This window comes from Phodopus roborovskii, unplaced genomic scaffold (assembly GCF_943737965.1).
Source record: "Phodopus roborovskii unplaced genomic scaffold, PHOROB, whole genome shotgun sequence".
Taxonomy (NCBI): domain Eukaryota; kingdom Metazoa; phylum Chordata; class Mammalia; order Rodentia; family Cricetidae; genus Phodopus; species Phodopus roborovskii.
Genome location: NW_026126480.1, coordinates 49,137,281 through 49,157,036, shown reverse-complemented (window position 1 = coordinate 49,157,036; position 19,756 = coordinate 49,137,281). Strand labels below are relative to the sequence as shown.

General features: G+C 49.3%; 1 protein-coding gene across 1 annotated transcript in view; it reads right to left on the bottom strand.

Moving 5' to 3' along the window:
- Positions 1–3,864: 3,864 nt before the first annotated feature.
- The window catches only part of Muc2 (mucin 2, oligomeric mucus/gel-forming), a 31,787-nt gene continuing 15,895 nt past the window's right edge, over positions 3,865–19,756 (bottom strand). The window contains exons 33-53 of the mRNA XM_051193397.1: positions 16,764–16,921; positions 16,143–16,427; positions 13,686–13,938; positions 12,844–13,112; positions 12,364–12,538; positions 11,633–11,880; positions 10,873–11,056; positions 10,413–10,629; positions 9,557–9,735; positions 9,285–9,354; positions 9,055–9,152; positions 8,882–8,913; positions 6,989–7,166; positions 6,600–6,704; positions 6,352–6,392; positions 6,110–6,235; positions 5,773–5,871; positions 5,071–5,199; positions 4,856–4,895; positions 4,367–4,493; positions 3,865–4,242 (exon numbers count right to left, since the gene is read on the bottom strand). Coding sequence (XP_051049354.1) covers positions 4,020–4,242; positions 4,367–4,493; positions 4,856–4,895; positions 5,071–5,199; positions 5,773–5,871; positions 6,110–6,235; positions 6,352–6,392; positions 6,600–6,704; positions 6,989–7,166; positions 8,882–8,913; positions 9,055–9,152; positions 9,285–9,354; positions 9,557–9,735; positions 10,413–10,629; positions 10,873–11,056; positions 11,633–11,880; positions 12,364–12,538; positions 12,844–13,112; positions 13,686–13,938; positions 16,143–16,427; positions 16,764–16,921 — 3,236 coding nt within the window. The 3' untranslated portion in view covers positions 3,865–4,019. The remainder of the gene's footprint in view (positions 4,243–4,366; positions 4,494–4,855; positions 4,896–5,070; positions 5,200–5,772; positions 5,872–6,109; positions 6,236–6,351; positions 6,393–6,599; positions 6,705–6,988; positions 7,167–8,881; positions 8,914–9,054; positions 9,153–9,284; positions 9,355–9,556; positions 9,736–10,412; positions 10,630–10,872; positions 11,057–11,632; positions 11,881–12,363; positions 12,539–12,843; positions 13,113–13,685; positions 13,939–16,142; positions 16,428–16,763; positions 16,922–19,756) is intronic.

Below are 19,756 nucleotides of genomic sequence, written 5' to 3'. Positions count from 1 at the left end.
ACAGTCTCTCTTGTAAACACCACTCCTGTTGTCCTTGCATTTTCTCTGTAAGAATACTGACAATACCAGCTAGACACATCCATGGCTTCTTGGGGGCCATGCTCCATGCTCCTGGGTTCCCTGCCCCAAACGGCTGAGTGTGTGAGTCATCAGCTCAGGACACTATTACAAAGCACCAGCCAGGGTGCAGCGTCATGGGGCTGGATCTTCCTGAAGCTTCTCTCCTTGCCTTACAGTGTCCTCATGTGGTCATACTGAGTGTCCATGTCCTGAACTCCTCTTAATCCATAGTCAATTAGATTAGGCCCCATCATAGCAACCTCATTGTTATTTAGTCATCTTTTTTAAAAATGTCTTCAGTGGATGGATAAATGTTTCAATGGTTAAGAGCACTTGTCCTTGGAGAGGATGGGGGTTCAGTTCCCATCACATACATGGTGGCTCACAACTATCTGTAACTCCAGTTCTGGGAGATCGGATGTTCTCTTCTGACATCTGAAGGCACCAGGAATGCATGTAGTGCACATACTTACACGCAGGCAAAGCACTCACACATATAAAATAAAAAAAAAAAAACAAATAAATCCCAAAGAAAAGGACCCTCTTTCTAAACAGTTGCTCAGAGGTGTTAGAAGCCATGGCTTCAATGTGTGACTTTTCCACAGTACATACAATTCAGCCAAAGCAGACAAGAGCCATAGCAGAGAGAGGGTTTGAAGTCACAGGGAAAACCTGGCTCCTCTCAGGGGCTCAGAAAGAGGGTGGTTTGCTAGTATGGCTGACAGATTTCTTCAGACTGGGTCTGACTGGACACCATTCCTTCTGCACATTCTGTCTCTCCATGAATGGTCTGCCAGTACTATGACATTTTCAGAACCCATTCCCTCCACACAGGTCCTACTCAGCCCTTGTTTCTGGCCACTGATGTTAAACTCAGTCTGTGTAGCTCAGGCCATGGAGGAGGGGCAGAAGGACCAGAATGACAAGACCTAGTCAAGCAGAGAAGAAAAAGCAAGTGGCTCAAGACCATGTGGCCTCAGTGTCCCATGCCGGTGGCCCAGTGTGTGTGTGTGTGTGTGTGTGTGTGTGTGTGTGTGTGTGTGTGTGTGTGTGTGTTCTGGCTCCCCCTGCTGGTGATCCAGTATACACTCACTGGCTCCCCAGCTGTTTGTTTTCAAACTAACTTTTATTTAAATTAAAAACAATCTTATTTTACATACCAATCCCAGTTTCCTCTCCCTCCCATCCTCCCATCCCACCCCCCATCTACTCCTCAGAGAGGGTGAGGTTTCCCATGGGGATCATCAAAGTCTGTCACATCATTTAGGGCAGGACCTAGGCCCTGCCCCCTGTATTTAGGCCGAGAGAGTATCCCTCCATAAGGAATGGGCTCTCAAAGCCTATTTGCGCACTAGGGATAAATACTGCCAGCTAAGCACTGAGCTGAACTCTTGGAATCCAGTTGTAGAGAAGAAGGAGTGATGAGCAAAAATGGTCAAGACCATGCAGGGGAAATCCACAGAAACAGCTGCCCTGAATAAGTGGGAGCACATGGACCCCAGACTGACAGCTCTGGAACCAGCATAAGACTGAACCAGGACCCCTGAATGTGGGTGTCAACGGGGGTCTGGGCAGTCTATGGCACCCCAGCTGTTCATATGAGTGACTTTAAACTTTAAGGGCAAAGGATGGCGAGATGGACCCCACCACCCCTTAAGTTAGCAAGTAGCCAGTTTTGCTTTGCAGTGTTTTTCCTTGAGGGAATAACATAGTACAGTCAGAGTTGCCCCCTCTCAATCTCACCACAGACAAAGTCATAATCCTGAGTCTAGTGCTTTCCAAGTGTTTATTACATTCATTCGTTTGTTTATGTGGGGGCTGCATGTGTGCCACCACACATGTGTCAAGGTCAGAGGACAACTCCTGGAAGTCAGTCCTCTCCTTCACCTATGTGGGTCTCAGGTTTCTAGATTTGATGGCAGTTGTCTTTACCCCTGAATGATCTTACTGGACCTCAAATGTTTTTATGTTTATTGCATTTGCAAATATCCAAGTAATATGATATTGTTTTACATTTGTAGAAACTAATAAACACCTCCAACCTTGGAGAGATGGCTCAGCCAACAAAGTACTTGCAATCAGGCATAAATACTTATATTCAATCCCCCAGAAAACGTGCAAAAAGCTGGGGAGGGAGAGACAGGAGATTCCCTTGGAACTTGCTGGCCAGCTAGCTTGGCCTAATTAGTATGACCCCAAGTTCAGTGAAGAGACTGTCTCAAAAACAAGATGGACAGAACCTAAAGAATGGCACCCAAGGTTGACTGCTGCCCTCCATGTACACCCACACATGTGTGCACACATATACACACAACACAAACACATACATAACTGTCTTCACTACTGTCTTCTGGTCTCTATGTGAGCACACATGCATGAAAGCAAGTGCACGCTCACACACACACACACACACACACACACACACACACACACACACACACACACTTTCTCTTTCCAAAGGGAGGCCATTTGGGTTTTCTCTTGCATCCATTTAAGAGCCATCACTGGACAGCCACCAAGTGTCTCTGGCTCCCCCAGCTGCTCAATGGTAGTATTACAATCCCAGCATCCAAAAATCTGTGCTGAACTGGACCTGAAGGATGTATTCTGGGAAGACTCCTGAGCTGGCTTTAACCACCACAGAAGAGACCTTGGAGATGAAAGCTGCCCTGTCACCCCAGGTTCTGGGAAGCTGAGATGTGCAGTAGGATGCCAGCCAAGCATCAAACAGGAAACATGAGGAAGACAGGCCTCATGCTGTTGTAAGCCTCCGACACTTGGCAGTTTTTGTCATTGCTGCGGACAGAGTGCATCCTGACTAATACATGTTAGAAAGTTTTCTTTTAAATGTCAATCCTTAGATTTTGAGGCTAAATCCAATTCATGATATTGGGACTCTGGGTAGGATACCGGGCTTCATACACACACACACACACACAGAAAGAGAGAGAGGGAGAGGGAGAGGGAGAGAGAGAGTTTGAACCAAGCTAAGAGTATTGCAGGTAGGTCCATGTGGTTTGATAGTTCTGCCCAACAGTCTTTGGGAAGCCATGTTATAGTTTGTGTATGAAGTATCTCCCCATACCCCCCCCCAAAAAAAGGCTCATAGATTGAAAGGTAAGGGTGTTATCTGGGGATACTCAGTGGGGAGGGGTTAGACCTAGCTAAAGGTTATAGGGGGCTGACTCCTTGCAGGATATCATCCCTGGCCTTGATCAGCCTGTGCTGTGCTGTGCTGTGCTGTGGGCAACTTATCACAGCCACATGTTTCTGCTGCTTTGGTGTCCAACTCAAATGCACAGGATCAACCAATCATGGGCTGATCCCTCAAAACCCTAAGCCAAAATAACCCTTCCTTCCTTTATACTGTTAGTGGTTTGGTGTGTTAATTACGGTAACACAGATGTAAACAATACAGTCCACAAAGTTGCCACTGCTTTTCTTTCAGTTTGTGGCAAAAGCCAATGAATGCCCTGCCCCCAGTTTGTGGCCAGGGCCCTCTTCAGTCACACACACACACACACACACACACACACACACACCATAGGCACAGACACATGGAAATACACGTGTGTTCATGCACACCTGTGTACTCACACCTGAACACACTGTCCCCAGAGCCCAAAGGAAAGTGATACACATGGTAGGGTCACATTGTGTGTGGTGTGCAAAAAACAGTGACTGGACCCTGGGGTCCCTGAGGAAGACTCTCACAACTATCTAGCCCCACCCATTTCCCAGAAATCATCCTCATAGTGGGCAACTCAGACCCTGGCAGAATCAACTTAAACCACACAACCAGAGTGGCTATGCCTGAGTTTATTATCAGAAAGCAAAGGATGGGACAGAAACTCTGAAAATAAATATCTGCAGAGAAGAAGTCAAGCTAGAAGTGGAGGAAGCACAGAGAGTCAGCAGAATGATGCAAGATGGGGAGGGATGTGCACGGTAGAACCCATTCACTTCCTTCCCAGAAACCAGGCACTGGAACGTCTGGTGCGGACTTGCTTGGCCTGCGGGAGCCCACAGACAGTGTCCTGGCACAGACAGCTCTCAATGTGAGTGTAGGTATGGCTCAGCTCACTGCCATCTGGACATTCCAGGGTCACCTGGCGTTCACTGGTCCTCTCCTCCTTGCAGCAAGAACACTTGTGATCCAGATCCTGGACTTGGACAGAGTACCTGGGGACAGGAAGAGCTGAATGAGTGCCAGCCTCCCTGGGAATGGCATCAGCATCCTCCCTCACTGGGGTCTGTCCATGAGTTCCTCCACCCTTCCATCTCACACTTGCAGCCTGGGACTCACATGGCGAAAGTCCCACAGGAGCCAGAACAGTAGTTCATGGAGACATTCTTGGTGCAGCCATTGTAGGAAATCTCCTTCATGACAGGCATGGCGGAGCAAGGGATTCTGGTCTGGTTATTAGGGATGCCTGTGGAAGGAGATGCAAGTACAGAGCGTGGTCTAAGACTGGCTACACACACACACACACACACACACACACACACACACACACACACCTGTCTCCCTCCATCTCTCCCTCCCTTCCCCCATTGTGCTGTGTCCTCTCCCTTCTCCAAGCATGGATAGCCCTTAACTCCCAGTCCCACTGTTCTTTTAGGAAATGAGCCCCAACATGCCCTTCTTGGAAGGAGACTCGGATTCCAATATGTGCACATGAGAGTAGGAGACACAGCAGGACAATAGTCCTGAGTCGCCCTGTCCATATGTCTTTCTGCCCAAGGCTCTGGGTAAAGCCCACCCACCACCCTAAACTTCTCCAGCTGTACTCACATGTCTTACAGCAGCCATTTGGCATGTATGTGATGGAACCCTGAAGGGAAAGAGGAATGAGAAGGAAGCTTAGAGCACACCCAGCGAGTGCCCCTTCTTGCCTTGGGTATGTAAGAGCTGACCTACAGGAGACTATGGAGCAAACCTCCTGGAAACCAGACAGCTAGAGCATCAGGCAGAGCACACACGGCCAGTGTTATAGGGATCCCACTCACCGGAACACAATCACTGGGATTGAAGTCAGGGCAGGTGATGTTGGAGATAGAGGAGATGAGCTGGTTGCTGATTTTCACGCAGCTGAAGAAGGTACACTTGTCATTGGGATTTTTCTGTATGTCCCCAGGCTGTGGACACACATGGGATGAGGATGAGCAAGTACACCCCCCATAGACCAGTCCAGGAAGGTCTGGGAGGTACAGCTTCACAGACAGGAGGCTATCCCTTAGGTCCAGAGTCACTGGGCAAGTGACTCCCATAGGAGAATCTTGGAGACAGGAACTTACCTGCTTGTGGTTACATAACACAAAAATCTCTAATCTACGTCTAACCTGTGAACTAGGACATGATTCTGAACAGGGAAAGGGTCTTTGAAAATCTCAAGGAAAGAATCTGGACATGAAGTCGTCCTACATCAAGGTGGTCCTAACTCCAGGGATGAGCATCCTTGTAAGAGACACAAGAGGACACATGGGCTCAGATAGAAGGGAGGCTGATACATGAAAAGACAAAGTCAGAGAAGATGCAAACACAACCAGTGTCACCTGGAGCCCAAAGAGAAGAAGGCAGGAAGGATTCCTCACAGGTACTGCTAGCCTTGATCCTGAACTTCAGATCTCACCCATACCGAGTGATGTAGGACCTGGGATGACTAAAGCCCACTGGCTGACAAGCCTGGAGCACTGCCTGTGAACACACACCTTCAGGATGAGGTACTCCTGGTTGGGCCTCTCGATGATGCAGTGGGTCTGCTGACACTTCTTGCAGCACTCCCCAGGGACCTCCACAAGTTCAAAGCCCTGTGGGCACAGAAGAGGACAAGGCTAAGATCTAAGATGTGTCCCTGCCACCAACCATGTTCTGGGATCGCTGGAATACCTCACCTGGGAGGCGCCTGCCCATAAACAAGAGCCATGGTGGGAGGCACAATGTGTCAAGGAAATCATGGAGATGAACATGGAGCCATGTGCCTCTTAGAAGATGGGAAGAGGGTAAGTGGAATCAGGAAGAGGGAGAGAAGGGAAGGGTCACACTTACAGAGTTGCAGGAGGTGGTGTTGCAGGGCACATGGGTACAAGAGATGACATTGAGCTGTGTGACGTTGTCCTTGGTATCAGTGCATACACAGTCCTGGCACTTGGTGGAATGTACTGGAGATCCAGGCTTTAGGAACAGGCAGAAGTAAGGGGACCATACACACCATCACCCATGCAGCCTCTGATTTTAGAAGACAGACAATGCCACCCATTCTCCCTGTCCCCTCCCAATCTAGAACTCACCTGGTATTCAGCATTCTGGTGCACACACACATCCTTAGGTTCTTGAAAGAAAGAATGGGAAAAGCCATCAGAGGCCATCCTGAGCCTCAGCCTGGCACACACACCTAAGGAGGCTCAGGACTGGGTAGATGCACAGCCATAGCCATGACCTTTATCATGCACAAAAAGAAAGAATGCTCCCTCCACTGGCCCCTGGTCCACAGCCTGCCCTGTCTGTTGCCTTCCCTTGCCCTGCTAGCCTCACTTACCACAGGAGTAAACTGGACAGCATTTTCCAGGCACATGATTGATCTTCATTTCGAATCCCAGCATGCATGAGGGGCGCTCTGCTTTGCATCGTTTGGTGTCACACTCTGAAGGCAGAACAAGAGTGTGGTGACCAGGATGGATCACACAGGCAGAGCACCATTTCCCACTGCATGGCATAGATCTGGGCCCCTGTGGAGCCTGCCAAGAGCAGTACTTGGAGCAGGGGCTTTTGGTCTGATCTAACAGCCACTACCACTGCCCTCTCAAGTGAGTATAACCTGAGCTAACTAACAAGGGGGTAGCAGAAAACTCCGTTACACTAAGAGCCTCAACAGGACATGGTCCCAGTGGTCTGAGAATGGCTCCCACGGCCCCGAGGTGTCCTTACTGCATGAGGTGATGTTACAGCACTTGTCATCTGGGTTGACCTCCTCAACAAGGTAGGTGCCATCCTCCTCACATGTGGTCTGGGTGCCCCCAGTACATTTCTTTGGATGGCAGACAATACCACTTCCACCCTCTAGGCAAACACATTCTTTGCAGTCAAACTCAAAGCGCTCTCCAAACTGAAAAGAGGAAAGATCAGATTAACATCAGGCTAGCCTTAATATGGTACTTCCATGGCCAGCCAGGGAGAAAACAGCTGGACTAGGGATCAAGTGAAAATGCCGTATCACTCACTCATCACCTCTGAGCCCATAGGGAAGGTTCAGGGACAGGCTAGGACTTGTTCATTCCAGGTCACAGATATCACACAGATATCACACTAACACCCACCAACATCCTCCTGGTATGCAACAGACACACCACACATTGTCTATTGATTATTTTTTAATTGAACTAAAGAACCAACCAATGTCTGTGAACACACACAGAAAACAACACTGAAGTAGTCAATGTGCCATCCCACATTTAGTCAGAATATATGACTGGTGAGTGGATGGGTGAACAGATGAATGGATGGTTTGATGGATGAGTAGATGATTTGAAAGATAGAAGGATATATGGAGATGGATTGATGTTTGGTTGCATGAATGAATAGCAGATAGGTAGTTGGATGGGTGGGTGAATAGGTATATGAGAGATGAGTAGATGCTTAAGTAAATGATGGATGGGTAGTTGGTAGGTTTTTGGATTGGTAGAAAATAGATAAATGGGTAGATGGGTAGATGGTGAATAGATGGAGGGTGGGTAAATGAATGGATGAATGAATGAAAAATAAATGGATGGTAGATGGTGGTTGGATAAGTAGTTAGATGGGTGGATGGAAGATTAATGGTTTAGATGGATGGGTGGTTTGGATAGATTGATGGGTGTGGAATAGGTGGGTAAATGATGAATGTATGAATGAGTGGAGGATAGGTGGTATGAAGGATAGATCAATGAACATAGATAGGTGGATGATGGATAGAAGAATGACAAATTGACAATGGATGGGATGAAAGAGATGAATATGGATAGGTGATTACACAGTTGGCTAATAGATGGATGTACAAATGAATATTATAGAAATATGACTTATGATTTATTAAAGCTCGACTGAGGATTCAGAAAAGCAAAGTCAACCACAAGCTGTAGAAGTCAGGCAACGGTAGCACACACCTTTAATCCTAGGACTCAGGAGACAAAGGCAGATGGATCTCACTGAGTTCAAGGCCACCCAAGCTTACACAAGATTGAATCAGTCTAAAAGAGAATTATAGCTCACACCTTTAATCCCAGAACTCATGAGAGGTATATAAATCAATATCCGGATTCAATAGGAGGCATTCATTCTCCAGCCACACTGAGGAGAGGCAGCAGTTTGAGACTTGGTGAAGAGCTTGTGTGTGAATCATCCCTTTTAGCCTGAGCTAGAGTTAAGAACTAGTGGCCAGGTGCTTTACTTCCCTGATCTTCAACTTGAACCCCAATATCTGTCTCTGGGTCTTTTATTTATTTTGTTCTAGAATAGTTTGGATAGATTAATGGATTATGGATGGGTATTGGATAGATTAATGAGTAGTTGAACAGATAATGGATAAGTTAGTGGATAGATGGGTGGGTGGATAAATGGATGACAACAAGAGGGTTAAATGGATGACAGACAGCTCAAGGTGACGAATGGATTGATGGATAAATGCACCAATGGGCGATGGATGTGTGAGTGGCTCTCACCCAGGACTTGCACAGCTCATGACTCAGCCCTTGGGACTTCCAGGCTGTCGTATCACCTCACTTCACTGATTACCCAAAGCTCATGACTTTAGAGAGAATTACCCCAGCACAAGGGGTTACCTACCTCTCTGGGCACATAGTCCGGTCCCACACAGCCTAGGAAAAAAAGAGGAAACAAACTCTGTTAACACTGTCATGATAGTATAGGTAACTGGGATATGAACTGGGATATGCCTGCTGGCCCTGCCTCTGTTGACAGAGGAAACAGGAGGGAGGCAGTAGAGGTAAGAGACATACCACAAGTCTTCACACAGACATCATAGCCAGGAGCAAACTTTGTGGTGCCTTCAGGACAGAAGCAGCCTTCCACCAAGAGTGTGGAATTCTGGAAGGAGCTGGAAGGGCAAGACATGTTCTCAGAAGGAAGGAGTGACATAGGCTGGAGCACAGCTCTGGGAGCAGGGCTAAAGCTGACTGGACTACATGAACAGGACTAGGGAACGAGCAGGAGTCATCGGGCAGCATACCCAGACTGGCAGGTGGGTTCTTCTGCAGGGCCACAGGCCTGGTACTCCCTGTGAGATGGACACTCCACAGCTGCAGGAGGGGCACAAGAACCAGGAAGGTCATATCCAGAGAGAGAGAAGGCTGCCCCTCCCTGCGGTGACAGAGTTACCCAGCCCTTCCCACCCAAGACTCATCCCATGCCAGCAGAGGATGGGGAGCTGCCTGGTGTCCTTGCCTGGCCCACAGATCCCCAGCACGGGGCAGTACATGGGAAGAGATGAGAGGCACTTACAGCAGGCACCCTGGGTATGGGTCCTCCAGTCAATGCAGGTACCTTCATTGGCACAGAGAGCTGCGTAGGCCTGTACACTGGCACACTCCATACCAGAGCCAGGCACAAAGCAGCTATCAAACAAGCAGGCTTCATAGTAGTGCTTGGGAGGCACGAAGGGGTGACACTGGGAGAATAGGCTATGCAGGGAGAGATGGTCACACTCTGGTCAGCATTCCAGCCTCTCCACATGCTCCCCCGTCCTCCCCCTACCCTACTGGAGCCTGCTCAGAAACCCCTGCCAAAGAGGCACTATGGCTACCAGCAGCAGAAGACAGAAAGTGCTGGCCTCTAGGAAAGACAAAACACTTGCCTGTGACATCAGGCATGTAGAGATGTATTCTGCACACCTGAATGGTCACTGGTTACCAGGATGTCCCCTTCCAACAATCATGGCAGAGGATCACCTAGCTTTATGTCCTTTATGTCCTCTGGCTACCACCAGATTTAGGAGTTCTTGACCTGTGTTCAAAATCAACCCTGCCTCCCTGGTATGCTAATGCTCTCTGGTCAGTTGATCTATTTGGGGTCTCCAATTCAGCTGAGCCTGCATCTGGCCAGGAGGTGAGAGATGTCTGAGAGCAAAGAAAGGTGCTGGGGTGGAGATGTCACAGGTCAAGTCCTGGGGTCCCTGTGACCTGACACCATTCCACAGTGACAACCCCAGCTCCTCCAGGCCCACACAAGTGCTGCTCTGCCTGCTTGGTAGACAGCAGGAACAATAGAGAGATGACACCTCAAGACCCTGCATTTTTTGAGGCAGGATCTCAATAGCCTAAGTTTGTCCTGATCTACTTTTCCACTTCCCTCGGGTCACCTGTCCATGATGAGCTGGCAGACAGGAGACACAGTGCAGTTCTTAGGCAAGAGCCCTGGTGTTGTGGTGGCTGGGCGCTTGGTGGTGAAGCCATTGTGGGGACAGTGTGGCTTGGAAGGATCATTCACCAGCCACTGGTCAGCAGCAACTTCACAGTTGGAGATTATCTCCCCACTAGGTAGGATGCAGTCATCTGCAGTATTGTTGGTGCAGGTGCCTATGTACAGAGAAGCCACCCATCAAGCCAGCACCAAGAGCACACTATCAGACTCAGGTCAAGCCCTGGCACCTCTCCTTCTCCAATCCAAGCTCCCTGCATCCCACTGGTCAGGCAAAAGGGAAAGGCTAATGCCAAGCCAGTGCCACAGTGCCTGTCCACAGAGGAGCAGAGAACCCACAGCAAGGTGACAGGTGCTCGCACCCAGTCTCGCCCTCCAAGGAAAGCAGCTAGGAGACTCACCACACTGCCCCTTTGTGTTGTTGCCAAACATGTGGTAGGGTAACCGGATGGAGAAAGACAGGCCATTGTAGGAGATTTGAGCACCCAGCCTGGGGATGTCCACCACAAAGTTGATGCCAGATTCGTATACCTGCACCCCATATTTCTTGTAGGGCAGAGCCACTACCTGCTTGTTCACCTGCACCTGTAGTTGACATGTCTGAGTCAGGCAGGACCCCTGAAGCAGGAGCAAGAGCCTGCCACCTGCTAGAGGTTTGTCCTGCTCTGTCCTGTTCCAACTTTGTCCTCTCTGGAAGCCATATAGCTGATGAAGATGGCCAAGTTACACCTGAGAATAGCACCTGGGATGGGTATCTCCACCCCTATCTGAAAGGGTGGAGCTTTTCTGTCCTTCACCTCCTTCTCTTCCCTTCCTGCTTCCTTTCCACCATACTGGGATAGACCTTTGTCCCAGGAGAGCCAAAGAAGATTCTTCTCAGTTTGAGGCTCCATGAAAGGGTCAGGGCTCCTCAGATGTTTCAATCAACATCACCAGTGACCCCAGAAGATAGAGAAGACTCAGATAGACACAATCACTTCCTGTTCACCTATCTTCAGAGAGCCTGTGAGAAGAGCTGACATGACCCTAAGGAGGCTCTACATGTACTATAGCTTCAGGCTGGTCCAATGGTCCTGCAGCCTAATCCCCTGTTGCCTGGGATCCACAGTATAAGGCCATGACAAACACACTGTGGATGCCCAGCCATCCCCAGCCACATACCTGCACCTCAATGGGCATCATGTGTGTGGTTTTAATCTGCACTTCCTGGGTCTCATGGCGCACAATAAGGGTGCGGGGACAGGACACCTTGTCATTGACATCACAATGGTAGTTGTCAATGTAGACTCCAAAGTTGTCCACTGTGGAGGTAATCTCCTCCACCAGCACGTAGGTGCAGTTACCCTGGTAACTGTAGTAGAGCCCATCAAAGGTGACAAAGTGCGGGTCCCCCCAGCCAGTGCAGTAGCCTGTGGAAGAAGCTCTGTAAGTTGATGTCACAAAGGCAGAACCACTGGGATCAAGTCATGGTCAAGATTCAAGGGATAGGCTAGAAAAGCAGCCGTAACTAAAGGAGTCTGAAAAACTTGGTCCCTAGGTTGGGCCACTAGGGACATCCAAACTGGAGCAGATCTTCTAAAAGCATCTTCCCAGTTGGTCTACATGCCCCCCATTCTGCAGGGAGGCCTTGCTTTAGAGACAGAAGGTTACTCCTAAACTCAGAAACATCCTTGCTCAGAAAGGTGCCTCTGCCCCACCAGTCAAGGCTTCTACCTACCCAACCTCCTACCCAGTGAACAGAAGAAGTATCGAGAAGTCCCTAAGACTGTGTGCACAGCCTACAGCAGTGCTTAGCAATCAAGGTCTGTTCCCAGGAGACTGGCCCTGAAGCCACCAGTACCAAAGAAGAAAAGACCCTGGCAGGTGCACCCCCAGTTAGCTAAGGGCCTTACAGTCACACTCCCAGTGCCAGCAGCAGCCATTAGGGTCAACGACACGCACGGGCTTGAGACCGTTGGAACACGTGGGCATGGGTGGGGGGTTACACTCCAGCTCTACAATCTCCACTACATTGTCATGCTTGCAAATGGCCATGGTACAGTTACATAACCACCAGGTCTCATTCACCTGCAGGATAGAAGATGCAGAACAGTCAGCAGATAGCCCAGCTTAGCCTCCCCAGTCTACACAGGAGGACAGGGCCCACTCAGGGATGGAGCTGAGGGAAGTTAGGATAAGGACAAGAAAGGTAAGACGTGGTGAAAAGAGAGAAGGCCAGCAGACCCTGTGCCAGCATTCACTCTACTTGAGAAGGTGCAGGGTATGGGAATATGGGCATCTTGGACAACAAGGAAGGATGTCATTCAGATGGTAGGTGTCTGAACAAGGACCTGTTCAGTGCCAGGTAACAAAGCCACATACTGCCCACTGACCTGTCTGGGAGGATCAAAGTCGAGGCACCCAGAGCTGGTGGTTATGACTGTTGAGGTGGGTGTTGACTTGGGTGTTGTGGAGGGTGTAGACTTTTGAGATGTGGTAGATGGTGTGGAGGGTGTGGTCGTCAGGGAGGACGTCGGTGTTGAAGGCTTAGAAGTTGAGGGAGTAGATGGGCAGGACCAATTGAAGAATTGGACTTGGCAGTCCACAGAGCAGTTAACATAATAACAAGTGTCCCCAAGGGTTTTGTTGTAGATCAGTTCACCTACAAAGGAAGAGAAGGATGCGGTCTTTACACCATTCAGAGATAGAGTGGGCCACAGGAACACACTGATAGACTCCATGGAGGCCATGGAAGACCCCACTCTATGGAGTGATTAGCAAGGTTAAATTAGGTATGAGGGTAAACACCCTAGCATGACATTAGTGACATTATAAGAAGTATAAGAGACTAGAGCTAGCACATTTGTGCCATCTCACTACCTAATGCTTACATCATGTTTCGATGCAGAATGAGGAACTCATCAGGTGCCAGTGCCATGTTCCTATACTTCCTAACTCCAACACTGTCAGATAAATCACCTTCTATTATTCATAAATCATCTGACCTCAAGTATTTCATTACAACAACAGAAAATGGACTAAGACCCACTTCTACTTGTTCTTCAAACCTTGCAAGAGCCCTGACCTCTGGTTCATGTTCCCAGCCACAAAAGCATATACCAGTCTCCAACCTCCTGAGCAAGCTTCAAGTAGGGGTCTGACCCTGATTCTACCCACTGGGAAGAGCAGGAACCGGCCTGAAAATTGTGAACATTAGATGTGAGACTTTGGATACCTGGGTCATAGTAAGTGCCATTCAAAACGCAGCAATAAAGTTGGGTGGAGGTGGTGAAGTTGGGAGGGGTGAGTGGGGAAACTGAAGATAGTGTCCCTGAAGATGAGGTCCTGGTGGTCTCCAAAGTAGTTGGTGAGGTTGACGAGAGACTTGTCTGGGTGACACTTTCTGTGGTGGACATTGGCACAGTGGGGGATGTAGGGGTGGACGTGGAGGGTGGTCTTGTGGTGGGGGATGTTGGTCCTGGTGTGGTCTTTGATGAGGTAGACGTGCCTGTAAGAACAGTTACATTGTGGGCCAAACCAGATGCTGCAGAACCACCTGCAGGCCCCACCACAGAAAGGTAACAGCTGACTTAAGGAGCCATGATGAGGTGCCAAAGCCTGTATCCACTCACCAGGATTTGACATCACCATACATAACATGTCACACTGACACTGGACATCAGACAGTGCCCTCAAAGCCAGCTAGCTACTTATGAGACCTCTTATGCCAATCCCAGACACAGAAGTGGCCCACTGCCTTACACCTGCCCTAGCCCAAAGCAGCCCAGAAATTCCCAGGGAGAGATTTCCCCATGGAATCCCATAAGAGTTGGGCTACAAAGTCTATGCTGAAGTAGCTCTGCCTGAGGAAAACCTATCCACAGAAAGATAGTGACCTTTGTTTCCAGACAGTTCATCACTCTCAGGATTCTGATTCAATAGGCAGAAGGTTAGCTTGCCTCAAACCCTCTAAGGGACTTGTCTCACTGCACAAGAACGGAGTTGTGAAGCACAAAGTGCTGACCCCAGGCTCAGGTCTTATGCCACAAATCTTCCCTAAGGGAAGAGGAATAAAGGTGGCTTCACATAAGTGCTTACCAAAAGAAGTTGTGGTAGGTCCTGGTGTTGATCCTGGACGTGAAGACGGTGTACTGCCCACTGATGATGTTGTTCCAGGTGATGATGCTGTGCTAGATGTTGCTATAGTTATTACAGGGGTAGTAGAAAGGATGATGGACTCCGAGGGTGGGAAAGAAGTGGGCAGAGAGGTCACAGGTGTTGAGGGCTTGGTTGAAGGTTCAAAAGAAGTTGATCCTGTAGTAGGTACTGTGGTTGTAGGGGTAGAGAACTCTTCAGTTGTGGTGGTGGGTTTGGGGGTTGAGGTTTGGCTAGTAGGAGATGTTGAGGTTGTGCTTTCAGTAGAGATAGAAGTTGAAAATGGTGTCCCTGGAGTGGTGGAAGGTGGGGTAGAAGTGTCTATGATTATGGCAGTGTGTGTTGTAGTGGGGTATTGTGTGATGGTTGTAGTGCTAATAGCAGAGGATGAGGGTGGGATTGATGAGATAGTAGAAATTGGGGTTGATGTCTCTGTGGTGCTGGGCATTGGTTTTGGTGTAACTATAGTAGAGAATATTGGACCAGTTGTCTCTGTGGTGGTAGATGCTGTTGTTGGGGTCTCTGGGGTTGGAGTGACTGTAGTAGAGGAGATTGGACCAGTTGTCTGTGTGGTGGTAGATGTTGGAGTAGAGGTACCTGGGTAGGGTGTTGTTGTTATGGTCTCTGTGATAGTAGAAGATGAGGTTGAGGTCACTGTGGTGGTAGGTGTTGGTGGTTGTGGTGTTGGTGTCACTGAAGTAGAGGAAGGTGGACCAGTTGTCTCTGTGGTGGTAGATGTTGTTGGGGTCTCTGGAGTTGGAGTGACTGTAGTAGAGGATGTTGGACCAGTTGTCTGTGTGGTGGTAGATGTTGGAGTAGAGGTACCTGGGTAGAGTGTTGTTGTTATGGTCTCTGTGATAGTAGATGATGAGGTTGAGGTCACTGTGGTGGTAGGTGTTGGTGTTGGTGGTGTTGGTGTCACTGTAGTAGAAGAAGGTGGACCAGTTTTCTCTGTGGTGATAGATGTTGTTGTTGGGGTCTCTGGGGTTGGAGTGACTGTAGTAAAGGAAGTAGGACCAGTTGTCTGTGTGGTGGTTGATGTTGGAGTAGAGGTACCTGGGTAGGGTGTTGTTGTTATGGTCTCTGTGATAGTAGATGTTGTGATTGAGGTCACTGTGGTGGTAGGTGTTGTTGTTGGTGGTGGTGGTGTCACTGTAGTAGAGGAAGGTGGACCAGTTGTCTCTGTGGTGGTTGATGTTGTTGGGGTCTCTGGAGTTGGAGTGACTGTAGTAGAGGAGGTTGGACCAGTTGTCTGTGTGGTAGATGTTGGAGTAGAGGTACCTGGGTAGGGTGTTGTTGTTATGGTCTCTGTGATAGTAGATGATGAGGTTGAGGTCACTGTGGTGGTAGGTGTTGGTGTTGGTGGTGTTGGTGTCACTGTAGTAGAGGAAGGTGGACCTGTTGTCTCTGTGGTAGTAGATGTTGTGGTTGGGGTCTCTGTGGTAATAGGTGTTGTTGTTGGTAGTGGTGGAGTGACTGTAGTAGAGGAAGTTGGACCACTTGTCTTTGTGGTGGTATATGTTGTTGTTGAGGTCACTGTGGTGGTAGGTGTTGTTGGTGGCGGTGTTGGTGTCACTGTAGTAGAGGAAGGTGGACCAGTTGTCTCTGTGGTGGTAGATGTTGTGGTTGAAGTCTCTGTGGTGGTAGGTGTTGGGGTTGGTGGTGTTGGTGTCACTGTAGTAGAGGAAGGTGGACCAGTTGTCTCTGTGGTGGTAGATGTTGTGGTTGAGGTCACTGTGGTGGTAGGTGTTGGGGTTGGTGTCACTGTAGTAGAGGAAGGTGGACCTGTTGTCTCTGTGGTGGTAGATGTTGTGGTTGGGGTCTCTGTGATGATAGGTGTTGTTGTTGGTAGTGGTGGAGTCACTGTAGTAGAGGAGGTTGGACCAGTTGTCTCTGTGGTGGTAGATGTTGTGGTTGAGGTCACTGTGGTGGTAGGTGTTGTTGGTGGCGGTGTTGGTGTCATTGTAGTAGAGGAAGGTGGACCTGTTGTCTCTGTGGTGGTAGATGTTGTGGTTGGGGTCTCTGTGGTAATAGGTGTTGTTGTTGGTAGTGGTGGAGTGACTGTAGTAGAGGAACTTGGACCAGTTGTCTCTGTGGTGGTAGATGTTGTGGTTGAGGTCTCTGTGGTGATGGTTGGTGGTGGTGGTGTTGTAGTCACTGTAGTAGAGGAGGTTGGGCCAGTTGTCTCTGTTGTGGTTGATGTTGTCGTTGAGATCTCTGTGGTGGTAGGTGTTGGGGTTGGTGGTGTTGGTGTCACTGTAGTAGAGGAAGGTGGACCAGTTGTCTCTGTGGTGGTTGATGTTGTCGTTGAGGTCTCTGTGGTGGTAGGTGTTGGGGTTGGTGGTGTTGGTGTCACTGTAGTAGAGGAAGGTGGACCAGTTGTCTCTGTGGTGGTAGATGTTGTGGTTGGGGTCTCTGTGGTAATAGGTGTTGTTATTGGTAGGGGTGGAGTGACTGTAGTAGAGGAGGTTGGACCAGTTGTCTCTGTGGTGGTAGATGTTGTCGTTGAGGTCTCTGTGGTGGTAGGTGTTGGGGTTGGTGGTGTTGGTGTCACTGTAGTAGAGGAAGGTGGACCAGTTGTCTCTGTGGTGGTTGATGTTGTCGTTGAGGTCTCTGTGGTGGTAGGTGTTGGGGTTGGTGGTGTTGGTGTCACTGTAGTAGAGGAAGGTGGACCTGTTGTCTCTGTGGTGGTAGATGTTGTGGTTGGGGTCTCTGTGGTAATAGGTGTTGTTGTTGGTAGTGGTGGAGTGACTGTAGTAGAGGAGGTTGGACCAGTTGTCTCTGTGGTGGTAGATGTTGTCGTTGAGGTCTCTGTGGTGGTTGGTGTTGGGGTTGGTGGTGTTGGTGTCACTGTAGTAGAGGAAGGTGGACCAGTTGTCTCTGTGGTGGTTGATGTTGTCGTTGAGGTCTCTGTGGTGGTAGGTGTTGGGGTTGGTGGTGTTGGTGTCACTGTAGTAGAGGAAGGTGGACCAGTTGTCTCTGTGGTGGTTGATGTTGTCGTTGAGGTCTCTGTGGTGGTAGGTGTTGGGGTTGGTGGTGTTGGTGTCACTGTAGTAGAGGAAGGTGGACCTGTTGTCTCTGTGGTGGTAGATGTTGTGGTTGGGGTCTCTGTGGTAATAGGTGTTGTTATTGGTAGTGGTGGAGTGACTGTAGTAGAGGAGGTTGGACCAGTTGTCTCTGTAGTGGTAGATGTTGTCGTTGAGGTCTCTGTGGTGGTAGGTGTTGGGGTTGGTGGTGTTGGTGTCACTGTAGTAGAGGAAGGTGGACCAGTTGTCTCTGTGGTGGTTGATGTTGTCGTTGAGGTCTCTGTGGTGGTAGGTGTTGGGGTTGGTGGTGTTGGTGTCACTGTAGTAGAGGAAGTTGGACCAGTTGTCTCTGTGGTGGTAGATGTTGTGGTTGGGGTCTCTGTGGTAATAGGTGTTGTTGTTGGTAGTGGTGGAGTGACTGTAGTAGAGGAGGTTGGACCTGTTGTCTCTGTGGTGGTAGATGTTGTCGTTGAGGTCTCTGTGGTGGTAGGTGTTGGGGTTGGTGGTGTTGGTGTCACTGTAGTAGAGGAAGGTGGACCAGTTGTCTCTGTGGTGGTTGATGTTGTCGTTGAGGTCTCTGTGGTGGTAGGTGTTGGGGTTGGTGGTGTTGGTGTCACTGTAGTAGAGGAAGGTGGACCAGTTGTCTCTGTGGTGGTTGATGTTGTCGTTGAGGTCTCTGTGGTGGTAGGTGTTGGGGTTGGTGGTGTTGGTGTCACTGTAGTAGAGGAAGGTGGACCAGTTGTCTCTGTGGTGGTAGATGTTGTGGTTGGGGTCTCTGTGGTAATAGGTGTTGTTATTGGTAGTGGTGGAGTGACTGTAGTAGAGGAGGTTGGACCTGTTGTCTCTGTGGTGGTAGATGTTGTCGTTGAGGTCTCTGTGGTGGTAGGTGTTGGGGTTGGTGGTGTTGGTGTCACTGTAGTAGAGGAAGGTGGACCAGTTGTCTCTGTGGTGGTTGATGTTGTCGTTGAGGTCTCTGTGGTGGTAGGTGTTGGGGTTGGTGGTGTTGGTGTCACTGTAGTAGAGGAAGGTGGTCCTGTTGTCTCTGTGGTGGTAGATGTTGTGGTTGGGGTCTCTGTGGTAATAGGTGTTGTTATTGGTACTGGTGGAGTGACTGTAGTAGAGGAGGTTGGACCAGTTGTCTCTGTAGTGGTAGATGTTGTCGTTGAGGTCTCTGTGGTGGTAGGTGTTGGGGTTGGTGGTGTTGGTGTCACTGTAGTAGAGGAAGGTGGACCAGTTGTCTCTGTGGTGGTTGATGTTGTCGTTGAGGTCTCTGTGGTGGTAGGTGTTGGGGTTGGTGGTGTTGGTGTCACTGTAGTAGAGGAAGTTGGACCAGTTGTCTCTGTGGTGGTAGATGTTGTGGTTGGGGTCTCTGTGGTAATAGGTGTTGTTGTTGGTAGTGGTGGAGTGACTGTAGTAGAGGAAGTTGGACCAGTTGTCTCTGTGGTGGTTGATGTTGTGGTTGAGGTCACTGTGGTGGTAGGTGTTGTTGGTGGCGGTGTTGGTGTCACTGTAGTAGAGGAAGGTGGACCAGTTGTCTCTGTGGTGGAAGATGTTGTTGTTGGGGTCTCTGTGATGATAGGTGTTGTTGTTGGTAGTGGTGGAGTGACTGTAGAGGAAGTTGGACCAGTTGTCTCTGTGGTGGAAGATGTGGTTGAGGACTCTGTGGTTATAGTTGGTGTTGGTGGTGTTGATGTCACTGTAGTAGAGGAAGGTGGACCAGTTGTCTCTGTGGTGGTAGATGTTGTGGTTGAGGTCACTGTGGTGGTAGGTGTTGTTCTTGGCGATGTTGGTGTCATTGTAGTAGAGGAAGGTGGACCAGTTGTCTCTGTGGTGGTAGATGTTGTTGGGGTCTCTGGAGTTGGAGTGACTGTAGTAGAGGAGGTTGGACCAGTTGTCTGTGTGGTGGTAGATGTTGGAGTAGAGGTACCTGGGTAGGGTGTTGTTGTTATGGTCTCTGTGATAGTAGATGATGAGGTTGAGGTCACTGTGGTGGTAGGTGTTGGTGTTGGTGGTGTTGGTGTCACTGTAGTAGAAGAAGGTGGACCAGTTTTCTCTGTGGTGGTTGATGTTGTTGTTGGGGTCTCTGGAGTTGGAGTGACTGTAGTAGAGGAGGTTGGACCAGTTA